Source organism: Gigantopelta aegis, chromosome 12 (assembly GCF_016097555.1).
Source record: "Gigantopelta aegis isolate Gae_Host chromosome 12, Gae_host_genome, whole genome shotgun sequence".
Lineage (NCBI taxonomy): Eukaryota > Metazoa > Mollusca > Gastropoda > Neomphalida > Peltospiridae > Gigantopelta > Gigantopelta aegis.
The window spans coordinates 38,373,286-38,396,089 of NC_054710.1; the positions used below are offsets into that span (position 1 = coordinate 38,373,286).

Here is a 22,804-nt window from a genome sequence, read left to right on the forward strand (position 1 = left end):
AACCAGGGCAACAAATAAGGACCACTAACTCAAATCATTATCCAAGAACTTCAATACATATTGTGCGGATCGATCATAGCATAAATTCAGCCCTGTCCATTAACTTTACCATCTAGGAGCCAGATTTTTCTCTTTTATTTATACATATAATATGAAATGTTTTAGCTATCAGATGAAGATATAACAATAAATTATGAATTTAGGCTTCTGAAGTCCTTTTTTTTCCTTTTCTTAAAAAAAAAGAAGAAGAAATAAGTATCACTATATAGCAACACCAATGCAATTATTTACAATTTAAAAAAATGTATAATCAATAACTGATTCCCTCCTCAAATGGTTTTTTAAAACTTTTTTTCATCAATTACAGTGAAACTCCTCCAAACCAGACACCTTTGGGACCAAGTAACATGTCCGGTTTTAAGAGGTATCTGGGTTTAGAGAAATTCTCTTCTGTACAGATATTTAAAAAGGGACCATGAAAAATTTCTGGTTTTGAGGGAATTCCGGTTTACAGAGGGTCCGGTTTTGAGAGGTATCCAGTTTAGAGAGATTCTCTTCTGTACAGATATTTAAAAAGGGACCATGAAAACCGTCCGGTTTTGAGGGAATTCCGGTTTACAGAGGGTCCGGTTTTGAGAGGTATCCAGTTTAGAGAGGTTATCTTCTGTACAGATATTTAAAAAGGGACCATGAAAACCGCCCGGTTTTGAGGGAATTCCGGTTTATAGAGGGTCCGGTTTTGAGAGGTTTCACTGTATTACAAATTTAAAAAAAAAGAAAAAAGTACAATAATTTTTTTTACCGTTGAAGAAGATTCTTGGCCAGACGCGGCGTTATCATCCGACGGTTGCTTAGCAACAGAGGACTGTTCTTGCGACGTTTGCTGCTGCTGCTGCTGCGAGGAGAACTGCTGGGCCGTAGACTGAGGAACTGAGAACTGGACGTGTTGTACACTTTGTTCTGTCTGATGTTGCTGCTGCTGCTGCTGCTGCTGTTGTTGTTGTTGTTGCTGCTGCTGCTGCTGCGATATGTATTGTTGATGCTGTTGTTGTGCTGTCGCATAATAATGCTGCTGCTGTTGATGATGCAGCGCCGACAACTGCTGCTGTTGTAGCTGCTGTAAATGCTGTTGCTGGGCATGTTGTTGTTGCTGTTGTTGTGAATTCTGTGTCGCCTGTATCGACGAGTCCATATCCCCAACACCTCGAGACTGCTCCGATTTAGAAAACTCTTCTATCAATGGGCTCGACTTGCCCATCTTCTCCCGCCCCCTCATCCCGAACGATTCCTTCTCCCTGAGCTCCTCGTACCGCCGACCTTTACACGCGCGCTGTGGACTTTTTCCAACGTTGGTGTCGCGGCAATCATCGTACAGGTCCCGGTTCTGCCCCCCGTCGTAACTACCGACGGAGACGGGTGGCTGACTCATGCTAGCCACAGAGGTCGAGTACTGGGCGCGCAGAGCATTCTGATTGGCCGCAGACATGTCCGAGTTCTGTCCGGCATGCACTGGTATCCCGTCACTCGATGGGACAGACGAGTTGGGCGATGGGACCGGTCTAGGAGAGCTGCTTGCCATCTGCCGTCCTAATATAAGAAGAGAAATATGGTTTGAAATATTTTATTATATAACAAGGGGGCAAGATGTAGAACAGTTGGTAGAATGATCATCTCAGGTGCTTAGGAGCAGAATTTAGTTTGGTCGGTTGAGTGCTCGCTTGAGGTGCTTGTATCACAGGATCGGATCACCTCAGTGGACCCATTTAACTGATTGGGGTTTGTTTTCCAACATGTGCACCACAATGGGTCAAAGACCGTGGTATTAGCTTTTCTGTCTGCGTGAAAGTGCATATAAAAGATCCCTGGTTGCATCAAGAAAAAGGTGCTCTGATGGTGTCGTTAAATAAAACAAACTTTAACTGATGTGTCAGATCGAAGGATCAAATCCCCTCAGTGGAACTATTATATTCTCCGATTCTCATTGCGTTTTTTATTCTCATCACAACCAGCACTGGTATATCAAAAGCCATGGTTTGTGCTGTAATGTTTGTGGTAAAGTGCATATAAAATATGCTTGCTGCTCATGGGAATAGGTTTCTAGAAACTATTATTTCACGTGTGACATGGTATCAAAATAACTTCATAGGTCAATTACATGTCGCAATAATCGATTGACGGATTTGTGTACATTTTCAGTGTAGCGACTCCAGCTTATCACAAAGCCATCAATTTTGATAAATAAGTCTGCCACTCACCAATTTAAAAAAAAAAAGAAGAGATAAATTTTATTTTAATTTAACAAAATAATTTCATGTCATGATTGATATTTAGTTGCAAAATAAATGTGGGTTTCTACAATTTATAAAAGTTTAATACATTATAATCAGAGATGAAAGTGAGTTACGAAAAACCCCACAAAATTTGAACCACGAAAATCCGAAAATAATGTACAGATCCAGAATTCAGAATAAATTTGAAAAACTGTTATATCTGCATTTTTAAATTTGGCTAACTTTTCCAACCCTCAACCCCCACCCAGTGTTACGACCTTCACCTTGTGTCGACTGTATCCTCTGCATACTCTCCGTACCAACGGGGATGCTAGCCGTGGTGGCCTTCACCTTGGTGGGTTTCGTCGACACGTTTGGACTGCTGATGTAGCCAATCTCTCCCTTCCCGTCGCTCGGATACGCGATGTAGCTGGACGATTTGAGATTCATGACTCCTGCAAAATAACAAGTTTGTTTTGTTTAACGACACCACTAGAGAAAATTTATTTATTAATCATCGGCTACTGGATGTCAAATATTTGGAAATTTTGACATAGTCTTGGGAGAGGAAACCGGCTTAACCCGCTACATTGTTTTCATTAGTAGCAAGGGATCTTTTATATGCACCATCCCACTGACAGGATAGCACATACCACAGCCTTTTATATACCAGTCGTGGTGCACTGGCCAATGAATTAAGTTTTAATTTGTGATGTGAAATTCATGACTGTTCTTTTTTTTTCTCTGCTTTTCTAAAAAAAAGTAGCTTAAAGGTAATTCTGTGTCATATCAACAGATTTCCTGGCACATTTTTGCCTCACTATCTTAAAAGTAACCAATTCAAAGACTTTTCAAATCAAAAACCTCAAATTAAAGGATTTTTAGGAATCTGAGCAAACCCAAATTATGTGCAAAACCAAATTACCTCCCAACTAACCTTACCATTAAAACAGTGGGTACATAGAGACTATTATACGAGCTCGTGTGTCACTGATTTTACGAAACGAGTGTCAGGATTTTTGTATTGCCCGAGCGAGAGCGACCGTAATACATGAATCCTGAGAAGAGTTTCGAAAATCAGTACGACTCACACGCGAGTGTAATAATTTCTTTATTATCTATATTATTATTGTTGTTTTCTTTATGAATAACAAGACCCAACTCAAAATGATTCAGCCAAAAATAGGAGACGACAAAATGACATCATATTTCAAATGCGCCGTCTGAGCTAGGACTGGAGAAGCAATGTCTTGTTTATGATGTCGCTTCCCAACATCATTGCACTTGTTATTACACATGTGCTTCCTATGATTATTATTATCTCGATTAAATCAATTCTCTTTAAAGACGGCGACACTATTAACTAAGGTACGACATACACAATATTACACAACTCTTACCATAAAACATTGGACTGGTGGCCTGCGGAGGGCTCTGAGATTTGTGGAGGGTGACGATGGGCTTCGGGGCAATGTTGGGCTGTGTAGCTTGAATGACAGGAGGGGCGGGACTTGCTACAGGGGAGGGCGTCGGAACAGCCTGGGATTGAATCAGAACTTGCTGCATCTGTTGACCTAGAAGAAAAAACCCAAGAAAACTTTTTATAATTATATAAAATTAAATATGAAATCGGTATTTAATATAAATGAGAGTAATGTTTGATGATACCCTAGCACATGTTTTAAATAACAGCTCACATATTAAAAGGATGGGATGTAGTAGCCCAGTGGTAAAGCGTTGCTTGATACACTGTCAGTCTGTGATCGATCCCCATCAGTGGACCCATTGGGCTATTTCTCACTCCAGCCAGTGCACCACGACTGGTAATATCAAAGGCCGTGGTATGTGTTATCCTGTCTGTGGGATGGTGCACATAAAATATCCCTTGCTGCTAATTGAAAAGAGTAGCCCATGAAGTGGCAACAGCGAGTTTTCTCTCTCAATATCTGTGTGGTCCTGAACCATATAATCGTAAATAAAATGTGTCGAGTGTCTTGTTAAGAAAACATTTCTTTCCCAACATTAAGGTAATTGTAAAACTTGCTCTAGAAATGGGGTGGGATCTTGCTCAGTTGTTTTGTTTAACGACACCACTAGAGCACATTGATAAATAATCATCGGCTATTAGATGTGAAACATTTGGTAATCATGATTCATAGTCATCAGAGGAAACCCACAAAAATTTGTCCTAATCCAGCAAGGGATCTTTTGTATGCACTTAGGTGTCCACAGACAGAAAAGCACATACCATGGCCTTTGACCAGTTGTGATGCACTGGTTGGAACAAGTAAAAACACTGGTTGGAACAAGTAAAAACACTGGTTGGAACAAGTAAAAACATTGGTTGGAACAAGTAAAAACACAATCAGTTTAATAGATCCACCGAGGTGGTTCGATCCTGCAACGCAAGCACCTCAAGTAAGCACTCGATCGACAGAGCTAAATCCCGCTCTTGTAACTATAGACTGGTATTGTAAAAAGTTAGTTAACATAAGCTGGGCTGTACACCTCCAACACTGGTTGCTAATGTAAATAGTGTTATGTAACCATAGACTGGTATTGTAAAAAGTTAGTTAACATAAGCTGGGCTGTACACCTCCAACACTGGTTGCTAATGTAAATAGTGTTATGTAACCATAGACTGGTATTGTAAAAAGTTAGTTAACATAAGCTGGGCTGTACACCTCCAACACTGGTTGCTAATGTAAATAGTGTTATGTAACCATAGACTGGTATTGTAAAAAGTTAGTTAACATAACCTGGGATGTACACCTCCAACACTGGTTGCTATTGTAAATAGTGGTATGTAACCATAGACTGGTATTGTAAAACGTTAGTTGACATAACCTGGGATGTACACCTCCAACACTGGTTGCTAATGTAAATAGTGTTGTGTAACTATAGACTGGTATTGTAAAAAGTTAATTTACCTTGGGACACCAGACTAACATAAGCTGGGCTGTACGCCTCCAACACTGGTTGCTAATGTAAATAATGGTATGTAACCATAGACTGGTATTGTAAAAAGTTAGTTTACTTTGGGACACCGGACTAACATAAGCTGGGCTGTACGCCTCCAATACTGGTTGCTAATGTAAATAATGGTATGTAACCATAGACTGGTATTGTAAAAAGTTAGTTTACCTTGGGACACCCTGGACTAACATAAGCTGGGCTGTACGCCTCCAATACTGGTTGCTAATGTAAATAGTGTTATGTAACCATAGACTGGTATTGTAAAAAGTTAGTTAACATAACCTGGGCTGTACGCCTCCAACACTGGTTGCTAATGTAAATAGTGTTATGTAACCATAGACTGGTATTGTAAAAAGTTAGTTTACCTTGGGACACCCTGGACTAACATAAGCTGGGCTGTACATCTCCAACACTGGTTCCTAATGTAAATAGTGTTATGTAACCACAGACTGGTATTGTAAAAAGTTATTTTACCTTGGGACACCCTGGACTAACATAAGCTGGGCTGTACGCCTCCAACACTGGTTGCTAATGTAAATAGTGGTATGTAACCACAGACAGGTATTGTAAAAAGTTAATTTACCTTGGGACACCGGACTAACATAAGCTGGGATGTACGCCTCCAACACTGGTTGCTATTGTAAATAGTGGTATGTAACCATAGACTGGTATTGTAAAAAGTTAATTTACCTTGGGACACCGGACTAACATAAGCTGGGCTGTACGCCTCCAACACTGGTTGCTAATGTAAATAGTGGTATGTAACCATAGACTGGTATTGTAAAAAGTTAATTTACCTTGGGACACCGGACTAACATAAGCTGGGCTGTACGCCTCCAACACTGGTTGCTAATGTAAATAGTGGTATGTAACCATAGACTGGTATTGTAAAAAGTTATTTTACCTTGGGACACCGGACTAACATAAGCTGGGATGTACGCCTCCAACACTGGTTGCTAATGCAACTAGTGGTATGTAACCATAGACTGGTATTGTAAAAAGTTAATTTACCTTGGGACACCGGACTAACATAAGCTGGGATGTACGCCTCCAACACTGGTTGCTAATGTAACTAGTGGTATGTAACCATAGACTGGTATTGTAAAAAGTTAATTTACCTTGGGACACCGGACTAACATAAGCTGGGCTGTACGCCTCCAACACTGGTTGCTAATGTAAATAGTGGTATGTAACCATAGACTGGTATTGTAAAAAGTTAATTTACCATGGGACACCGGACTAACATAAGCTGGGCTGTACGCCTCCAACACTGGTTGCTAATGTAAATAGTGGTATGTAACCATAGACTGGTATTGTAAAAAGTTAATTTACCTTGGGACACCGGACTAACATAAGCTGGGCTGTACGCCTCCAACACTGGTTGCTAATGTAAATAGTGGTATGTAACCATAGACTGGTATTGTAAAAAGTTAATTTACCTTGGGACACCGGACTAACATAAGCTGGGCTGTACGCCTCCAACACTGGTTGCTAATGTAAATAGTGGTATGTAACCATAGACTGGTATTGTAAAAAGTTAATTTACCTTGGGACACCGGACTAACATAAGCTGGGATGTACGCCTCCATCTTGGTGGTTTGTGTGGTTGCCACGGGAACCGAACCAGCAGTTCCTTGTTGCACATAGGTTATTCTGGAGAAAAAAACATTAACATAGAATTTTGAAAAATACTATAAACTTTGATGTTATTAAAATATTTGGAGGTACAATTACATAGAAGTATAATTTTAGAATATTTCTGGATAAGCAAAATCTGTTCAAACAAGAATTACGTGCAACATTTTGTCTACCATAAATTGATTTGGTAAATAAATACAGTGAAACCTCTCAAAACCGGACACACTGTAAACTGGAATTCCCCCAAAACTGGACATTTTTCATGGTTAATTATTTAAAATCAGTACGGAACTTAACCTCTCTAAACCGGATACCTCTTAAAACTGGACATTTTATTTACACAATTGCAAAGTAATGATAACTCAAAGTATGTCTTTGTAAAATAATAATAATAATTAACATTGTCTGCAGATAGTAATTTGTTTAGTTTTTGGGGTTATTTTAATTTACTAAGACAAACTTTGATCTATCAGTATTTTGAAATAGTTTAATTAGCAGAAACTTCCTAAATTTATATATACTTTTTATAATTATAATCCTCGAAAGGAATTATTACAACCGAGTAGAAATTGGTCTTACTTGTTTGTGGAGGGAAGAAGAATGCGTTGTTGTAACAGTTGCTGCTGTTGTAGCTGTTGAAACTGATGCTGCGATAGCTGTACTTGCTGCGGTTGAGTTGCCGTCGCCATAACAGCCGGTGTGGGATTCACCGTCACAAGCTGTGTAACCATGGCAACAGCCTGGGTCTGCGGCTTCATGCCAGTCACATAACTCTGCTGCTGTTGTTGTTGTTGTTGCTGCTGCTGCTGCTGTTGCTGGGACACCAACTTCGCCGCATTGGACACTGTTGTCATGCGTATTCCGGTGGCAGTCGGAGCCGGTGAAATCTGTAACCGACCGGTTTGAACCGGCTGGGGACTGGGCTGCGACGAGTGGCTGGGGCCGGCCACGGTCAGAATGTTCGCCTGCTGCACGGCCATTCCGGGCAGCGCCATCTGCAGGATGTTTTGAACCTTGCCCCCGTTGGGCGTGGCCTGCACGCGCACCGACGGCAGGATGTATTGCACGTGGGTCGGAGTCTGTAGTGCGGCCTGACTCAGGTTAATAGTCTGTGTGGGCGTGTGCGGCTGTCCCAAAGTCACGGTCGCACCGGCTACATTTGCCGACTGCTTGAGAACCAGGTTCGTCAGCAATGCCTGTTGGGCCAAATTCTGTGGTTGTTGTTGTTGCTGTTGCTGCTGCTGCAACGCCTGCTGCTGCTGCTGTGGAGGGACGATGTTCCTCAACGTTGTCGTAATAAATCCACCGGGATTAACTGAAGACTGTACATTAGAATTGACGGGATTCATTTTACTAGCGCCCATGTTCGGTGGGTTGATTATCGTCACGCTGTTGTGACTGTTTGGAATGCTCTGAAGTAAGACGACGTTCTTTAGCCCGCTGCCATTGCCCTGGTTACCGGCGACAACTGCTTGCGGCTGCATGGCACCGTTCTGTGCCATGGGTTTGGGCCCAGAGACGCTGCCTTGTGATATGGGAAGAGTCGGTTTCGATGCTATCGGAACTGGAGTTGTTATCGGTTTGCTCGTTGTTGTGAAGGTCGGGGCGACCATTCCGCTAGTGTACGTTGTCGTGGCAACCACCTGCGGAGCTGCCATTATTTGGACCATGCTCGACATGGGAGTCCTCGCATACTGAGCGTTGGGCGGAGCTTGAAATGAGATCTGTTGAACTGTCTGCGGCATCTGCGTCACCACTTTCGTCGATTTCGGAGCCTTCTGACTCATCTTCCCCAGAATCGGACCCCGGCCGTTCTGTTTTCCCAGTGTCGTCTGCATGTTGGATGACAGAATAATCTGCTGTTTATCCTGTGTCATGGTGATGTTGTGGATCTTCATCTGACCCACTTTCACCGTCTGCTGTTGCGTGTATGGCAGACGTGGATTCCCACCAAACTGGTAGTCTCCCCTTTGATCCTTCTTCATCTCCGAACCTTCCGCTGAACCGTCCAGACATCCAAGGGACATAATCCGTGACGGTTTCGGTTTTGCCTTGAACACAGCGCCCTTCGGTTGAAAATTTGATCCCGTACTGGACGGCCGAGGGATCATGACGGAATCCATTAGATATTTATTTGTCGGTGACCCCATGCCCTCCACACTCCCCTGTGATTCAATAATGCGTCGGATCGGTTTGGGCCGGTACGCGACGTCGGCAGGGGTGATGTGCTTCATGACCGGTGAGAAGCGTTGCTGTGGAAACGCCTTGTTCTCTATCAGCGTGTCTTCTTCAGTCTGACTGTCTGTCTCGCTGTCAGACACGTGCTCCTTGCAGTTCAAATCAATGTCGCTGACATGACCTGGAAAATATTAATTAATTTATTTATATAAGAATGTTAATTTATATTATCGATTAATATTAATCAATATTAGTAATTTATATCATCGATGTATAACATTCACAAATTGTATAAAATTGTGTTGCATACCATTTTATACTAAATTTGCCACCGTTATATATCGATAAATAAAAAAATATAACAATTTTTATAATTACAAACAACATTTCTATTTAGTTACAAAATACACAAAGATCTGACCTGTTTTACGTAACGACGTCCCATTTTACCTAATGACGTCTCATTTTACGTAATGACGTCCCATTTTATGTAATGATGTCCTATTTTACATAATGACATCTTCAGAGTTTTATCAAAGGATATCAATTTTTTAAGCGACATCATCCAATGAAAAGAAAGAAAGAAGTGTTTTATTTAACGACGCACTCAACACATTTTATTTACGGTTATATGGCGTCAGACATATGGTTAAGGACCACACAGATTTTGAGAGGAAACCCGCTGTCGCCACTACATGGGCTACTCTTCCGATTGGCAGCAAGGGATCTTTTATTTGCGCTCCCCACAGGCAGGATAGCACAAACCATGGCCTTTGTTGAACCAGTTATGGATCACTGGTCGTTGCAAGTGGTTTACACCTACCCATTGAACCTTGCGGAGCACTCACTCAGGGTTTGGAGTCGGTATCTGGATTAAAAATCCCATGCCTCGACTGGGATCCGAACCCAGTACCTACCAGCCTGTAGACCGATGGCCTGCCACGACGCCACCGAGGCCGGTTGAGAAGAAAGAGCAAATCCTATAACTGAGGGAAGTTTGTCAATATAGTTATATGTACAATAGTTACAGGTAAACTGTTGTCAATGGAGAAAAAAAAGGTAGTCTATTTTACAACACCACACTGATTCATTAATCAATAATTAGTTTGCACAAACTGATCAATGAATGAATGATCAATAAAATGTTCATTGTGCTTCAGGGCATAAAATCTACTACTTTATGCTGCCTATTAAGTTGAAGGTGTACGTTTTTCTGTTATATTAATAAAAACTTTTGCTGCACATTATAATTTAATTTTAGTATATTTCCACTAGTACATTTGTTGTATTTAATTTCAGTACTTGAATATATTAATGACCATAGATTTAGAAAAAAGTAAAGTTTGTTTTATTTAACGTCACTAGAGCACATTGATTCTTTATCTTATCATCGGCTATTGGACATCAAACATATGGTCATTCTGACACTATTTTCAGAGGAAACCCGCTGTCACCACATAGGCTACTCTTTTTACGACAGGCAGCAAGGGATCTTTTATTTGCACTTCCCACAGGCAGGATAGCACAAACCATGGCCTTTGTTGAACCAGTTATGGATCACTGGTCGTTGCAAGTGGTTTACACCTACCCATTGAACCTTGCGGAGCACTCACTCAGGGTTTGGAGTCGGTATCTGGATTAAAAATTACATGCTTCGACTGGGATCCGAACCCAGTACCTACCAGCCTGTAGACCGATGGCCTGCCACGACACCGGTATAGATTTAGAAGGGAAGTAACTCTGTATGGTATGGTTCAAAGAAGCAAAGCTAAAGGTTTTTTTTTATTTAAAGACATCACTAGAGCATAATGATTTATTAATCACCGGCTATTGGATGTCAAACTGGTAATTCTGACATGGTGTCTTCAGATGAAACCAGATTAAAAAAAAAAAATTATGTTAGTAACAAAGGATCTTTTATATGTACTTCCCATACAGGACAGCACATACCAAAAACTGATATACCAGCCATGGTGCACTGGTTCAGGCAGGGGAAAAAACCCTAGGAAATAATCACAGCTATTGCAAATTTTTCTTTTTTAATTAAATTTTGCTTCAAAATTTAAAAAAGACTACACCTTCAACTATATGCCCATAAATGATTTTCGACTATAGCGACTTCCTGAAACATTTGTTGAACACTGCGCGTACCTTCCTGTTCTTCACAGATAACCATCTTCTCTTCATCGCTGTCCTCTTCCTCCCCCATCGAGCCGAGATTCCTGTAACCAGTTCGCCGCGACATTCGACTGTGGTCTCCTCCCATGGCAACCGGCATCGGGTGAGACGGGTGTCCGGGTGCCATGGATACGGCGTGTTCCACCGGCTGTACTTGCTGGTACTGGTGACTGGTGGGAGGTAAATCGGTTGCCGTGGAAGCACTCTGCGACTGATACAGTGGGTGTGGCTTACCGACAGATAAACCAGACTCCCTGGTGAACGCCTGAAAAACACCGAGAAAATAAAAAAAAAAAATACACAGAGAATATTATATGAGTGGCCATTTAATATTGTATATCTTATAACTCATGATGTTCCAATGATCAATTATAATCGAAAATTTATCTCTTGGGCTCTACTGATGTGAAGATCGACTACAAAAATACATAATCATATCCACTTTAGACAGGAATTGGTGTTTAGAGGGTCACTTTTTAGAATTCAGAAAATTTGGACCATGAAACTTGGCCGGTTTTGACAAGATTTCAGTTATTTCGGGGTCCACTTTAGACAGGTTTCAGAATAGCTTAGATGATGGAATTGATACAATTTGCAGACCGGCCTCGGTGGCGTCATGGTTAGGTCATTGGTCTACAGGCTGGTAGGTACTGGGTTCAGATCCCAGTCGAGGCATGGGATTTTTAATCCAGATACCGACTCCAAACCCCGAGTGAGTGCTCCGCAAGGCTCAATGGGTAGGTGTAAACCACTTGCACCGACCAGTGTTCCATAACTGGTTCAACAAAGGCCATGGTTTGTACTATCCTGCTTGTGGGAAGCACAAATAAAAGATCCCTTGCTGCCTGTCATAAAAGAGTAGCCTATGTGGCGACAGTGGGATTCCTAAAAAAAAAAACAGTGTCAGAATGACCATGTTTGACGCCCAATAGCCGATGATAAGATAAAAAATCAGTGTGCTCTAGTGGCGTCGTTAAATAAAACAAACTTTATTTAATTGATATAATTTGATATAATGACATATATCATTGTTTTCATGTGTACATAAAGAAAACAGAAATTGAGATGTACAGTCCATACTGTATACCACGTGGTACATTAACTAATTCATATGTTGTACCATTTTGAACACTCCACTGGTCAAAAAATATACATTTATTTATTATTAATTTTTTGTCTTTTGTCGGTGGTGTTGTGGTTAAGCCATTGGACATAAGGCTAGTAGGTATAGGGTTTGTAGCCCAGTACCAGTGTAATGGCCCAAACTATATCCCCTGCCAAACTATACCTGGGGTATAAACTGGACTAGCCCAGATATATTTTGGGCGAGAGAATATCGAAATATCTTCTAAAATGACTAATCTGTGATACCCTGTTTTATTTTTATGAAAGCAATAGTTGCTTTTCTTTTATAGTATTTATTATTTATTTATTTATTTTGTATACAGGTTAGTAATAAAAAATGAGGGTTAGGGTTAAGGGTATAAAACAGGCTAGTCCACTTTAACCCCGGGTATAGTTTGGGCTGTTACACCGGCTCCCACCCAGAGCAAGTTTTAACGACTCTATGGGTAGGTGTAAGATCAGTACACACTCTTCTCTCTCACTAACTACTAACCCACTGTCCTGGACAGACAGCCCAGATAGCTGAGGTGTGTGCCCAGGACAGCGTGTTTGTACCTTAATTGGATATAAGCACAAAAATAAGTAGAAATAAAAAATCCTTTAATCTAAAGAAAAAATAAATAAAGAATAAGAAACACTTGCCTCAGGGTATCCAGTCAGATCTCTCTTTAAAAAAGACTTGGCTTGATCGATACCACGGATTTCGTCCTCCTTGGGTACGGCAGACAAACTGTGGGGTCTGGCTCTCTGGATGCTCGCCAGGCGCGGGTACGCAAGAGGAGCATCAAACACCATCGACGGAGGCTCCACCACGCTCTCTTCCTCCTTCTCCTTCAGCTCAGACTCCTCAAAGAATTTCTCATCTGAAATGTTGAAACAGAAATTGAAGGGAAAAAAAGAAAAGAAAAGAGGACCGACATCTCATTGGCGGTTCCATTATTCTTGGTTTCCAATATTCTGTATAGAGATTATCACTTGAAGTTTGTTTTCATATTCATTATTCAATTTTGAATTGTGCTCAGAATCTGTTTACTGAACTGAATATAAAAGCGGTTTGATATGATCAACAGGTTATTGAAAAAAGAAAGAAATCTTTTATTTAACGACGCTCTCAACACATTTTATTTACAGTTATTTCGCGTCAGAAATATGGTCACGGACCATACCGATATTTAGAGAGGAAACCCACTTTCGCCACTTACGCAGTCTTCGCCATGAGCAAAGTCAAGGCGAGCTGAAGATCACTCTCCTGAAATGGTGCTAGGCGAGCAGTCACTCTCCTCAATAAATGTATATATACTATTCACTAAATAATGCCGGGAGGTATTACACTTTGTCACCATACTTGTGCTGTTGATGTAATTTGTGACGCTCGCTTTACAAATCCCCCCAATGTTTGGGTCTTTTAAAACACTGTTCTTGTATTTTTGCACATAATTTGCACCAAACAAAATTGACGTAACTTCTACCACTTTTCTCTGTGATTTTGTAACCAAAATGGTCAGTCATCGGCCATGCTTTAAATATTTTTAATTCCACGGAATTAACTTTTCCCGCCATTGTTCCTCCTTGAAAAAACACACACGTACTGGAATCGTTCTGTTTCCGCTCATGGGTCATTCCGTGTCAAATCACCCCCAAAAAAGGGAAATTTAAACCCTACCCTCTCCAATTTCAATGAAATTTGGTATATAGAGTTACTGTAGCCAAAAAACCTGAAATTCCGAGTTATGGCCTTTTCTTTTTCTTAAATTTTGTCAAAAAAGGGCGTGGCCACCCTTTTTTAAATTGCCATAACTCAGCAACCAATGGTCCAATTTTGACAAATGAGATATCATTGGAAAGGGGGAATTACAAGGAATCCAAATCTGGCATTATTCCTGATATTTGGGTTACTTTTGGGCTGATGACCATTTGACCTATATTTTGACCTTAAAACTGACCATGTGGGACACGTGACCTTGAGATGACCTTTGATTAAAATTATAGCCCAACATGTTATCTACAACATATAAAAAAATTGGAGGTGGAAAATGTTTCATTAGTCAGCAATTTCAAATTGAAATATGTTTATCTGTTGTTCTATGCTCTCTGTGTATAGACTGGACATGTATTTAAGCACTATTAAATGTACATGCATCAACACTGTAAATGTCATGAATGTTCTAACAATATTGTCCAGCATCCAACAGATTTAAAATTAATTTTTTGAAATACATGTATTGCCTAATTATCAAAAACATCTTGTGCCAACATCTCATATTGTTTAGAACAGGCTAAACTATATTACCATGGGGACTACACTGAAAGGAAGTTATGGCCCCTTGAATGGACTTTGGACCCCATGTGGAGGAAACTGCAGCCCCCCAACCACAATTCAGAGCATGATGCATGAATATCTAAAATCGAAGAAATTTTAAATTTATCCATTAGATCTCGGATTTCCCTCCATTTCCAAGATCCATTAAGATGTAAGTATCAGAAAATCTCCAGTAGGTAACTGACAAACAAAAGAACTAATTGATCCTTATTACTTATATATGTAATTAGTATTGATAATTATTTTAAAGATTAATTACTATCTGTGGTCTGTAGGCCTACTAGCACACTTATGTGTGTACATTTACATCCTTATTGATGAAGTGAAGAATGTTTGTACTTTAAAATTTTGAGTCTACATCATGTCATTGAGCAAGTCATTATGGTAAGATTGCTAAATAATAATTTGTTTATTCACCATAGGTACTGCATCACAATTTGACACTTATTTTCTAAGGTTTCAAGCATAGGCCTGTACCGTAAGCAGCAGAGAATCCAACTGGAAAAAGTTACTTATAGCACTTAGTGATAGGCCTACATTGTAGTACATGTATACATAATGAAGGGTAAAACTAATTTTTTTAATGGATAAAGAATTTTAAAAAATGGAATTGTCACAATTCAGCAATAAATGGCAGAAAAATAGTCATATATATGGAACTTTTTAAAAATGCCAAACAAATGCTATTTCATTGTACATAGTTAAATAGATGGCAGGGGCGGTACATAGCCCTGTGGTAAAACACTCACTTGTTGCGCCGACAGTCTGGGAATGATCCCTGTCAGTGGACTATTTTTTGCTCCATCCAGTGCACTACAACTGGTATATCAAAGGCCATGGTATGTGTTATTCTGTCTCTGGGATGGTGCATATAAAAGATCAATTGCTACTAATTGAAAAACGTAATGGGTTTCCTCTCTAAGACTATTATGTCAAAATTACAAAATGTTTGACGTCCAATAGCCAATGATTAATAAATCAATGAGCTCTAGTTAAACAAAACCCTGCAGTACCATCTTTTTGTCCCATTATCAGTCTACAATGCAGGTTTTCAAACTGAGTTTACAATCCAATCCACCCGAATTGGTACAAATTCAAGATACTAGCAATTTCGATGATAGTACAATGTAATGACGATTCACAACAAATTCCACAAGAAATAAAGGCGCAAAACTTTGTCTGCAGCCTCTATGATGGTAGTATTCTTTGGATTGGTTTGGTGGATGAAGTTTCAGAGGAATTTGGAGACTATAACGTCAAGTTCATGCACCCTCATGGACCTTCAAGGTAGTTCCACTGTCTGTCAAAAGCAGACAAGTTTGGGTTCCAGAAAGGGATATAACTTTGTGTTATAAACACCCCATCCTTGACATCATCTTCATCCGGGAATTACAGTATCTGCCAAAATTATCTCGTCAGAATTTCCAAAGTCTGTTCAACATGGATAGTTAAAGACTAGAAAGCTTGTGACTCGATCAAGTAGTCAGACTCCTCAAATAAACAGAAATACAATAATATATAAAATTAACAAAAGATGAAGAAAACTACCAGTAGTGATTTATAGATTCTATTTTCCGTAATCAATTGGTTGCCTAGTTGCCACACTATATTGTATCATTAACATTCATGACATTTACAGTGTTGACGCATACTATATACATTTAATAGTGAAATGCATGCAGTCTATACAGAGAGCATAGAACAGCAGGTAAACATATTTCAATCTGAAATTGCTGACTAACGAAACATTTTCCACCTCCAATTTTTTTATATGTTGTAGATAACATGTTGGGCTATAATTTTAATCAAAGGTCATCTCAAAGTCACGTGTCCCACAAGGTCAATTTCAAGGTCAAAAGGTCATCAGCCCAAAAGTAACCCAAGTGTCAGGAATAATGCCAGATTTGGATTCCTTGTAATCCCCCCTTTCCAATGATACCTCATTTGTCAAAATTGGACCATTGGTTGCTGAGTTATGGCAATTTAAAAAAGGGCGGCCACGCCCTTTTTTAACAAAATTTAAAAAAAAAAAAAAGGCCATAACTTGGAAACTGTTGGTCCGATTAAGCTGAAACTTGGAATTTCAGGTTTTTTGGCCAAAATAACCTTATATACCAAATTTCATTGAAATTGGAGGGGGTAGGGTTTAACCCATTGGGTGATCTCACATGGAATGACCCTCATTCGGAACACTCAAGTTGATATCGGACTGTTGTAATGTCTCATTCGGAATATCTCGGCCCTTCATAATTTCTCTGGTATCAACCGAGATGTTCCGAGTTGTGACATTTGTAGATTCCGTCAAGGAGTTCTGAATGAGTTTCCGTGATAATTCGTAAACACACGAACGGTGCAAACAAAGAATTTCAAATAAAAACGTCAGTTCGAGATTGTTATTATGCAAATAAACACAACAGTTCGCAATAGTTACTGCACATATTTATTTGTGAGATAGTTTTTTTGTGTCTGATTGGTGAGATATTTTTTTTTGTCAAAATCATAAAAATTTATTGCAAGGCGATCGATTCGTAATCGCTTAAAACTTTCCAGGCGAGTGTGGAGGCGAGCGCGAGCGATTGCTCGCCTTTCCTGGCGAAGACTGCAGTTACGGGCTACTCTTTTCGATTAGCAGCAAGGGATCTTTTATATGCACCATTCCCACAGACAGGGTAGTATATACCACGGCCTTTGATATACCAGTCGTGGTGCACTGGCTGGAACAAGAAATATCGCAATGAGACTACCGACGGGGATCGATCTCACACCGACCGCGCATCGAGTGAGTACTGTACCACTGGGCTACGTTCTGCCCCCAACAGGTTATTGTTAACCAAATTTATGACAGTAAAATCAGCTTAACGACACACTAGCACAAAAGATACTCAGTATAGTAATAAGTTAATGAAATAATGACAGTAAAATCAGCTTAACGACACACTAGCACAAAAGATACTCAGTATAGTAATAAGTTAATGAAATAATGTATGAATGTTTAACAACACACCAGCAAGTAAATATATATTAGCTCAGTTGGTAGAGCACTGGACTCTAGTACTGAGAGTCCGTGGTTTGAATCCTCTCAGTGAAGGTTGATTTTTCTGTTACATTGACTATCGAGTCTCTCAGCACCAGAAATGAATGAATGAATGAATGAATGACACCCTAGCACAAAACTACATGGACCAATATCTCTGTGGAAACAAATGAATGAATATGTTTAAACAACATACTAGAAAATAAAAACACTTAAGCTATTGGGTGTCTCAGTAGAATTGAATGGATGTTTATTGACCCCTCAGCGATAGAAATAAGCAGAATTTTTCATTTGTCCACCAGACAAGAACATCAAGAAATCTACTTGTCCAGCAATATTTTCACTTGTCCAAATAAATGTTTTGTTTTATTCAAGTAGGACTGTATTTTTGATTTCTCAAAATTAAACTTCAATACACATTTTTACTTGTCCACTGGACAACCACCGAGGTACATTTTGCTTGTCTGAGCAGATTTTCACTTGTCAGGACAAATGGACAAGTGCTTATTTTGAAAACTGACCATAGCACAAAATTCCATCAGCTTCTGGCTGAAAAGAACAAAAAGTTTGTTTTGTTTATCAACACCACTAGAGCACATTGATTAATTAATCATCGGCTATTGGATGTCAAACATTTGGTAATGCTGACTCGTAGTCATCAGAGGAAACCTGCTATATTTTTCTAATGCAGCAAGGGATCTTTCATATGCACTTTTCCACAAACAGGAAAGCACATACCATGGCCTTTGTCCAGTTGTGGTGTACTGGTTGGAACAAGAAAAAAACCCAATCAGCTGAATGGATGGCTGAAAAGAAGTCAAAGACATATTTACCAAGTTCTGTGATGTCATCCATGTCGTCTGTTGAACTCAAGCGCCGACTACCACCACCTCGCTGTTTGAGCGCCGCCGCGATCGTGCTGGATCTCTTCCTGTCCTTGGAGCACCACTTCCACTCTGGGTGAGCCTTGAAGTGAGCCTCCTTCACCTACAGACACAAGTCATTTCTCTACGGTTACACACCACCATTAATTACTCCATGCAGTTAAATACAATTTCTATGTCAGAATATATTCTGTGATAAATACAATATCAACACGGTTATGTGACTACTAATTTTAGGGAAAGGTAGGAACAAAATGTTTTATTTAACGACACACTCAACACATTTTATTTACGGTTATATGGCGTCGGACATATGTTTAACGACCAAACACATATTGCGGAGAAAAAAAAGAAGAATTGTTTTATTTAACGACAAACTCAACACATTTTATTTATGGTTATATGGAGTCGGACATATGGTTATGGACCACACATATATTGAGGGAGGAAACCCGCTGTCGCCACTTTATAGGCCACTCTTTTCAATTAGCAGCAAGGGATCTTTTATATGCACCATCTCATAGACAGGATATCACATACCACGGCCTTTGATGTACCAGTCATGGTACACTGACTGGAGCAAGAAATTTTAGGGAGTGCTATATCTTGACAAATACTTTGTAAAAAATCAACATAGGTCAAAAAAAATTAAATCAGTCACCCTCATGCTTGAGCACCGCGTCGTGTTGCTGTTATACAAGCAGAGTTCGACAAATCCGCTAGCCCGACGCCCGTGGCTAGTGGTTTTTAAGTTCGGGCTAGTGAGAAACGCAAAACCTTTTCTTTCTTTCTTTTTCTCTCGGCTGAAATTTCGTTTAATAAATTTGATTGTGACGTTTGTCATCGAATAATATCAACAACGCAATCAGTATATAATAATAATCCACTTGAGCTAGGTCTGCAAACTGCAGTAACATGCTATCTCTACATTCATTCATTTCAACTTATTTTCGTGCTTATATCCAATTAAGGTTCAAGCACGCTGTCCTGGGCACACACCTCAGCTATTTGGGCTGTCTGTCCAGGACAGTAGGTTAATTGTTAGTTGGTTAGTAGTTAGTGAGAGAGAAGAGGGTGTAGTGGCCTTACACCTACCCATTAAGCCCTTAAGAACTCGCTCTGGGTTGGAGCCGGTACCGGGCTGCGAACCTGTACCTACCAGCCTGTAGTCCGATGGCTTAACCACTACGCCACCGAGGCCGGTCTATCTCTACATCGTCACAGTTACAGCATGCATTGTTTACCTTTCCCTTTCAAGTTTCTGGCACAGGAAATAAAGTCTAATGACATGCGTGTTTTGATTGGTTAGACACGTCACGTGGTAGTTAATCTCGCACATATGTTTTAGGCTAAGAACTTGGAAATCACCAATCGCGACGACAGGTTAATCTCAATCAAGTAAACCCCAGCCATGCTTTGAATTTCAGTGTTTGTTTTATTTACCTATTGTTTTCTAAGTTAACACTTCGCTAACATGTGGTTATCGGCAATCAGGAAAACAATTTACTTTAATAGTAACCGCATATGCAATGACTCGGCTTGGCCTATTACGTGTAGCGGTTTGGATAATACGTCACAGTTGCCGATACAAGATAATACCTTTTTTGTTCATCAATTAACAACGGATTAGATGTCGCAGTTATATTCTTTTGACATCGGTCTGACACGGGATAATGCCCTGTATTTGGCATCACCGTTCCTGGCGACATAAATAGTAGGCCCTAAATATATAACCAACTACCAAATACACTGAACCATCTATTACCGTGTGTCACACTGTTGTACCCTCATTTAAATTTAATTATTTTGATAGTGTGTTTAGATACCAACCAAGAGTTTGCTCAATTATTTTTCCCCGGGGGGAGGGCAAAAACGAAAACGGGACAATGACGATGGATCACACTTGACAAAAGACAAAACGTACGACACGACAAAAAACTGAAAGTTACAACATGATTTAAGTGTTTGTTTTATTTTACTGTTATACTCGTAAATGTGTAATGTTACAAAAATTATACAAAAATCCAGTTATAATTGATCAGGGATTTGGGCTAGTGCTTTATCTTGGTGGGCTAGTGGTTTTCACAAACCCACTAGCCCTGTGGCTAGTGACTTTTCAAAATATTTGTCATACTCTGTACAAGTGGCAGTATACTAATTGCATGGTTATCAGTAAGTATTACATATAACATGTAACTTCGAACTAATAGGTTTTTAAAATACTACATAGGTCAACCTACACACTACAACCTTTTACATGAACGCCCAACCAAACAAGTGGAGTGATATACATTAAGATCGATTATGGGCAATAAATAGGACATTAAACTCGCTACCATTTCATACCATGTTTATGTCCCTCGTGAAATAATTGTCACGGTCACTCGCTAAAGCTCGTAACAGCTGAAAATTATTTCACGAGGGACATAAACATGATACGAACTGGAAGCTCGTTTAAAGGGACATTCCTGAATTTGCTGCAATTTTTAAGATGTTACCAACTAACAGAGACTTTCTGATCGTACTAGGTTAAATTTCATTTCATTAGATTTTTTTTGTACCTACAAAATTATTTCAAGACAAAATCCAGTTTGGGCTTCTTACAAATATTAAGACCAGAAACACATTGAATATACAGACACTGATATTCTAAACAAGAAAATATATTTAATATCTAAGTTTAATCGTAGAAATATTTTATTGGTCGAAAACATCTTACAACGCAGCAAACTCAGGAATGTCCCTTTATAATGTGCTATAAGTACGAACCTGCGATGCGAGGTCGTGGTACTTCTGTTTCTCGGCCACCCCGAGTGCATACCACCACTCGCCGAGGATCTTGCTGACCGTGCGGTTGTCCTGATTCGGGTGGCGCTGGTGAACCGCCGCGCGGTGGCGCTTGCTGAATATCATGAAGGCATTCATCGGACGACGGATGTGGTCTTTGTCTTTCGTCTAAAACAAAATAAAATAAAACATTTTGATAGTAATTCTTGTCTGTCTAACATGGTAGAAAAAAATATTGGAGTTGGCTCATAATTATGTAATAGGGAAAGCAATTTTGTATTAAAGGCATATTGTCACAGACCACTGACCTATTTAATGGCCTAACAAAGTATTACCGTAACAAAAATAATTCAATTTGTCCCTAAATGTACTTTATTCAACCATCTTCATAACCACCATACTCCATTTATTAATGATATTTTGTAAAAATAATTGAATTATGGCAATGGTCCATAATTCAAAAACTAAAATTGCCGAGATGGTTGGCATGGATTTCACTCCATCATAGTTTAGTTAAGGTGATGCAATAGCTAGATTTGGTTTCCAACAATTAATGAAATTTTTATTTATTATCCATTTTTAGAGAAATAAGGTCCTTAAATCCGTGACAGTATGCCTTTAATAAACTTTAATTATAGAATTACATAACCAATCTCACTCTCTCTGTGTCTCTCTCTTTTTTATTACACATATGGTTAAAAATATCTTGGTACATATCGAAAGTGATACGTCCTACTAGAATGCCAAGTGGGACGTAACACTTCATGATGTTATCAACTGGCACATTACATCGATACTAAACGGAAGCTTGTTTAATATGCTATAAGTACGAACCTTCCTTGGACTGCAAGGCTCCTCCTTGTCTTTTATGGCGCTCAGCGACTTCGTGCGTCTCTTCGTCGGCGACCGCGGCACCAACGGTTTCTTGGGGGACAACGGCACCGTCTCAAAAACATCATCGTCATCGTCGTCATCAACGTCAACCTTAAAGGCTGGAATCAAATGTTTTTCAGATGTTAATCAACAACTATAATCTTGACTAAAATATTGCTTAATACTATGCAGTTTGTAATCCTCCCCCCCTCCCCTATTTTTTTTAAAGGTCTTAACACTAAAAATTAAGTTAAAATAAAACTAAGGGGTTTGATCATATGACCCTAGCTACTCAGGCAAACAAATGACCCCTCCGTACGGCGTGATTGACAACCACGCTGGATGAATCATGTTTCGCGGTTCAAAAACCGTGGGCCCAAATTTGCTTGGACGCCATTAGGTTAGACAACATTTTTTTTTTTGATGTGTAACGTTTTTGTATAGTTAGCATTAAAATTAGTTAAAATAATTGTCTCCTCCAACTGAATTATAATCATAGTAAACATATACTTCTGTTGACAAGTGTTAACAGCGCTGACAA

At 39.6% G+C, this 22,804-nt stretch overlaps 1 protein-coding gene across 2 annotated transcripts in view; it reads right to left on the reverse strand.

The window, feature by feature from the left end:
* LOC121386200 (protein capicua homolog) overlaps window positions 1-22,804 on the reverse strand; it is a 91,252-nt gene that overhangs the window by 16,194 nt on the left and 52,254 nt on the right. For both annotated transcript variants that reach the window (XM_041517031.1, XM_041517032.1), the window contains exons 4-13: window positions 22,225-22,382; window positions 21,373-21,558; window positions 18,553-18,706; window positions 13,008-13,228; window positions 11,214-11,505; window positions 7,464-9,243; window positions 6,793-6,899; window positions 3,671-3,844; window positions 2,555-2,725; window positions 803-1,587 (exon numbers count right to left, since the gene is read on the reverse strand). In XM_041517031.1, coding sequence (XP_041372965.1) covers window positions 803-1,587; window positions 2,555-2,725; window positions 3,671-3,844; window positions 6,793-6,899; window positions 7,464-9,243; window positions 11,214-11,505; window positions 13,008-13,228; window positions 18,553-18,706; window positions 21,373-21,558; window positions 22,225-22,382 — 4,028 coding nt within the window. The remainder of the gene's footprint in view (window positions 1-802; window positions 1,588-2,554; window positions 2,726-3,670; window positions 3,845-6,792; window positions 6,900-7,463; window positions 9,244-11,213; window positions 11,506-13,007; window positions 13,229-18,552; window positions 18,707-21,372; window positions 21,559-22,224; window positions 22,383-22,804) is intronic.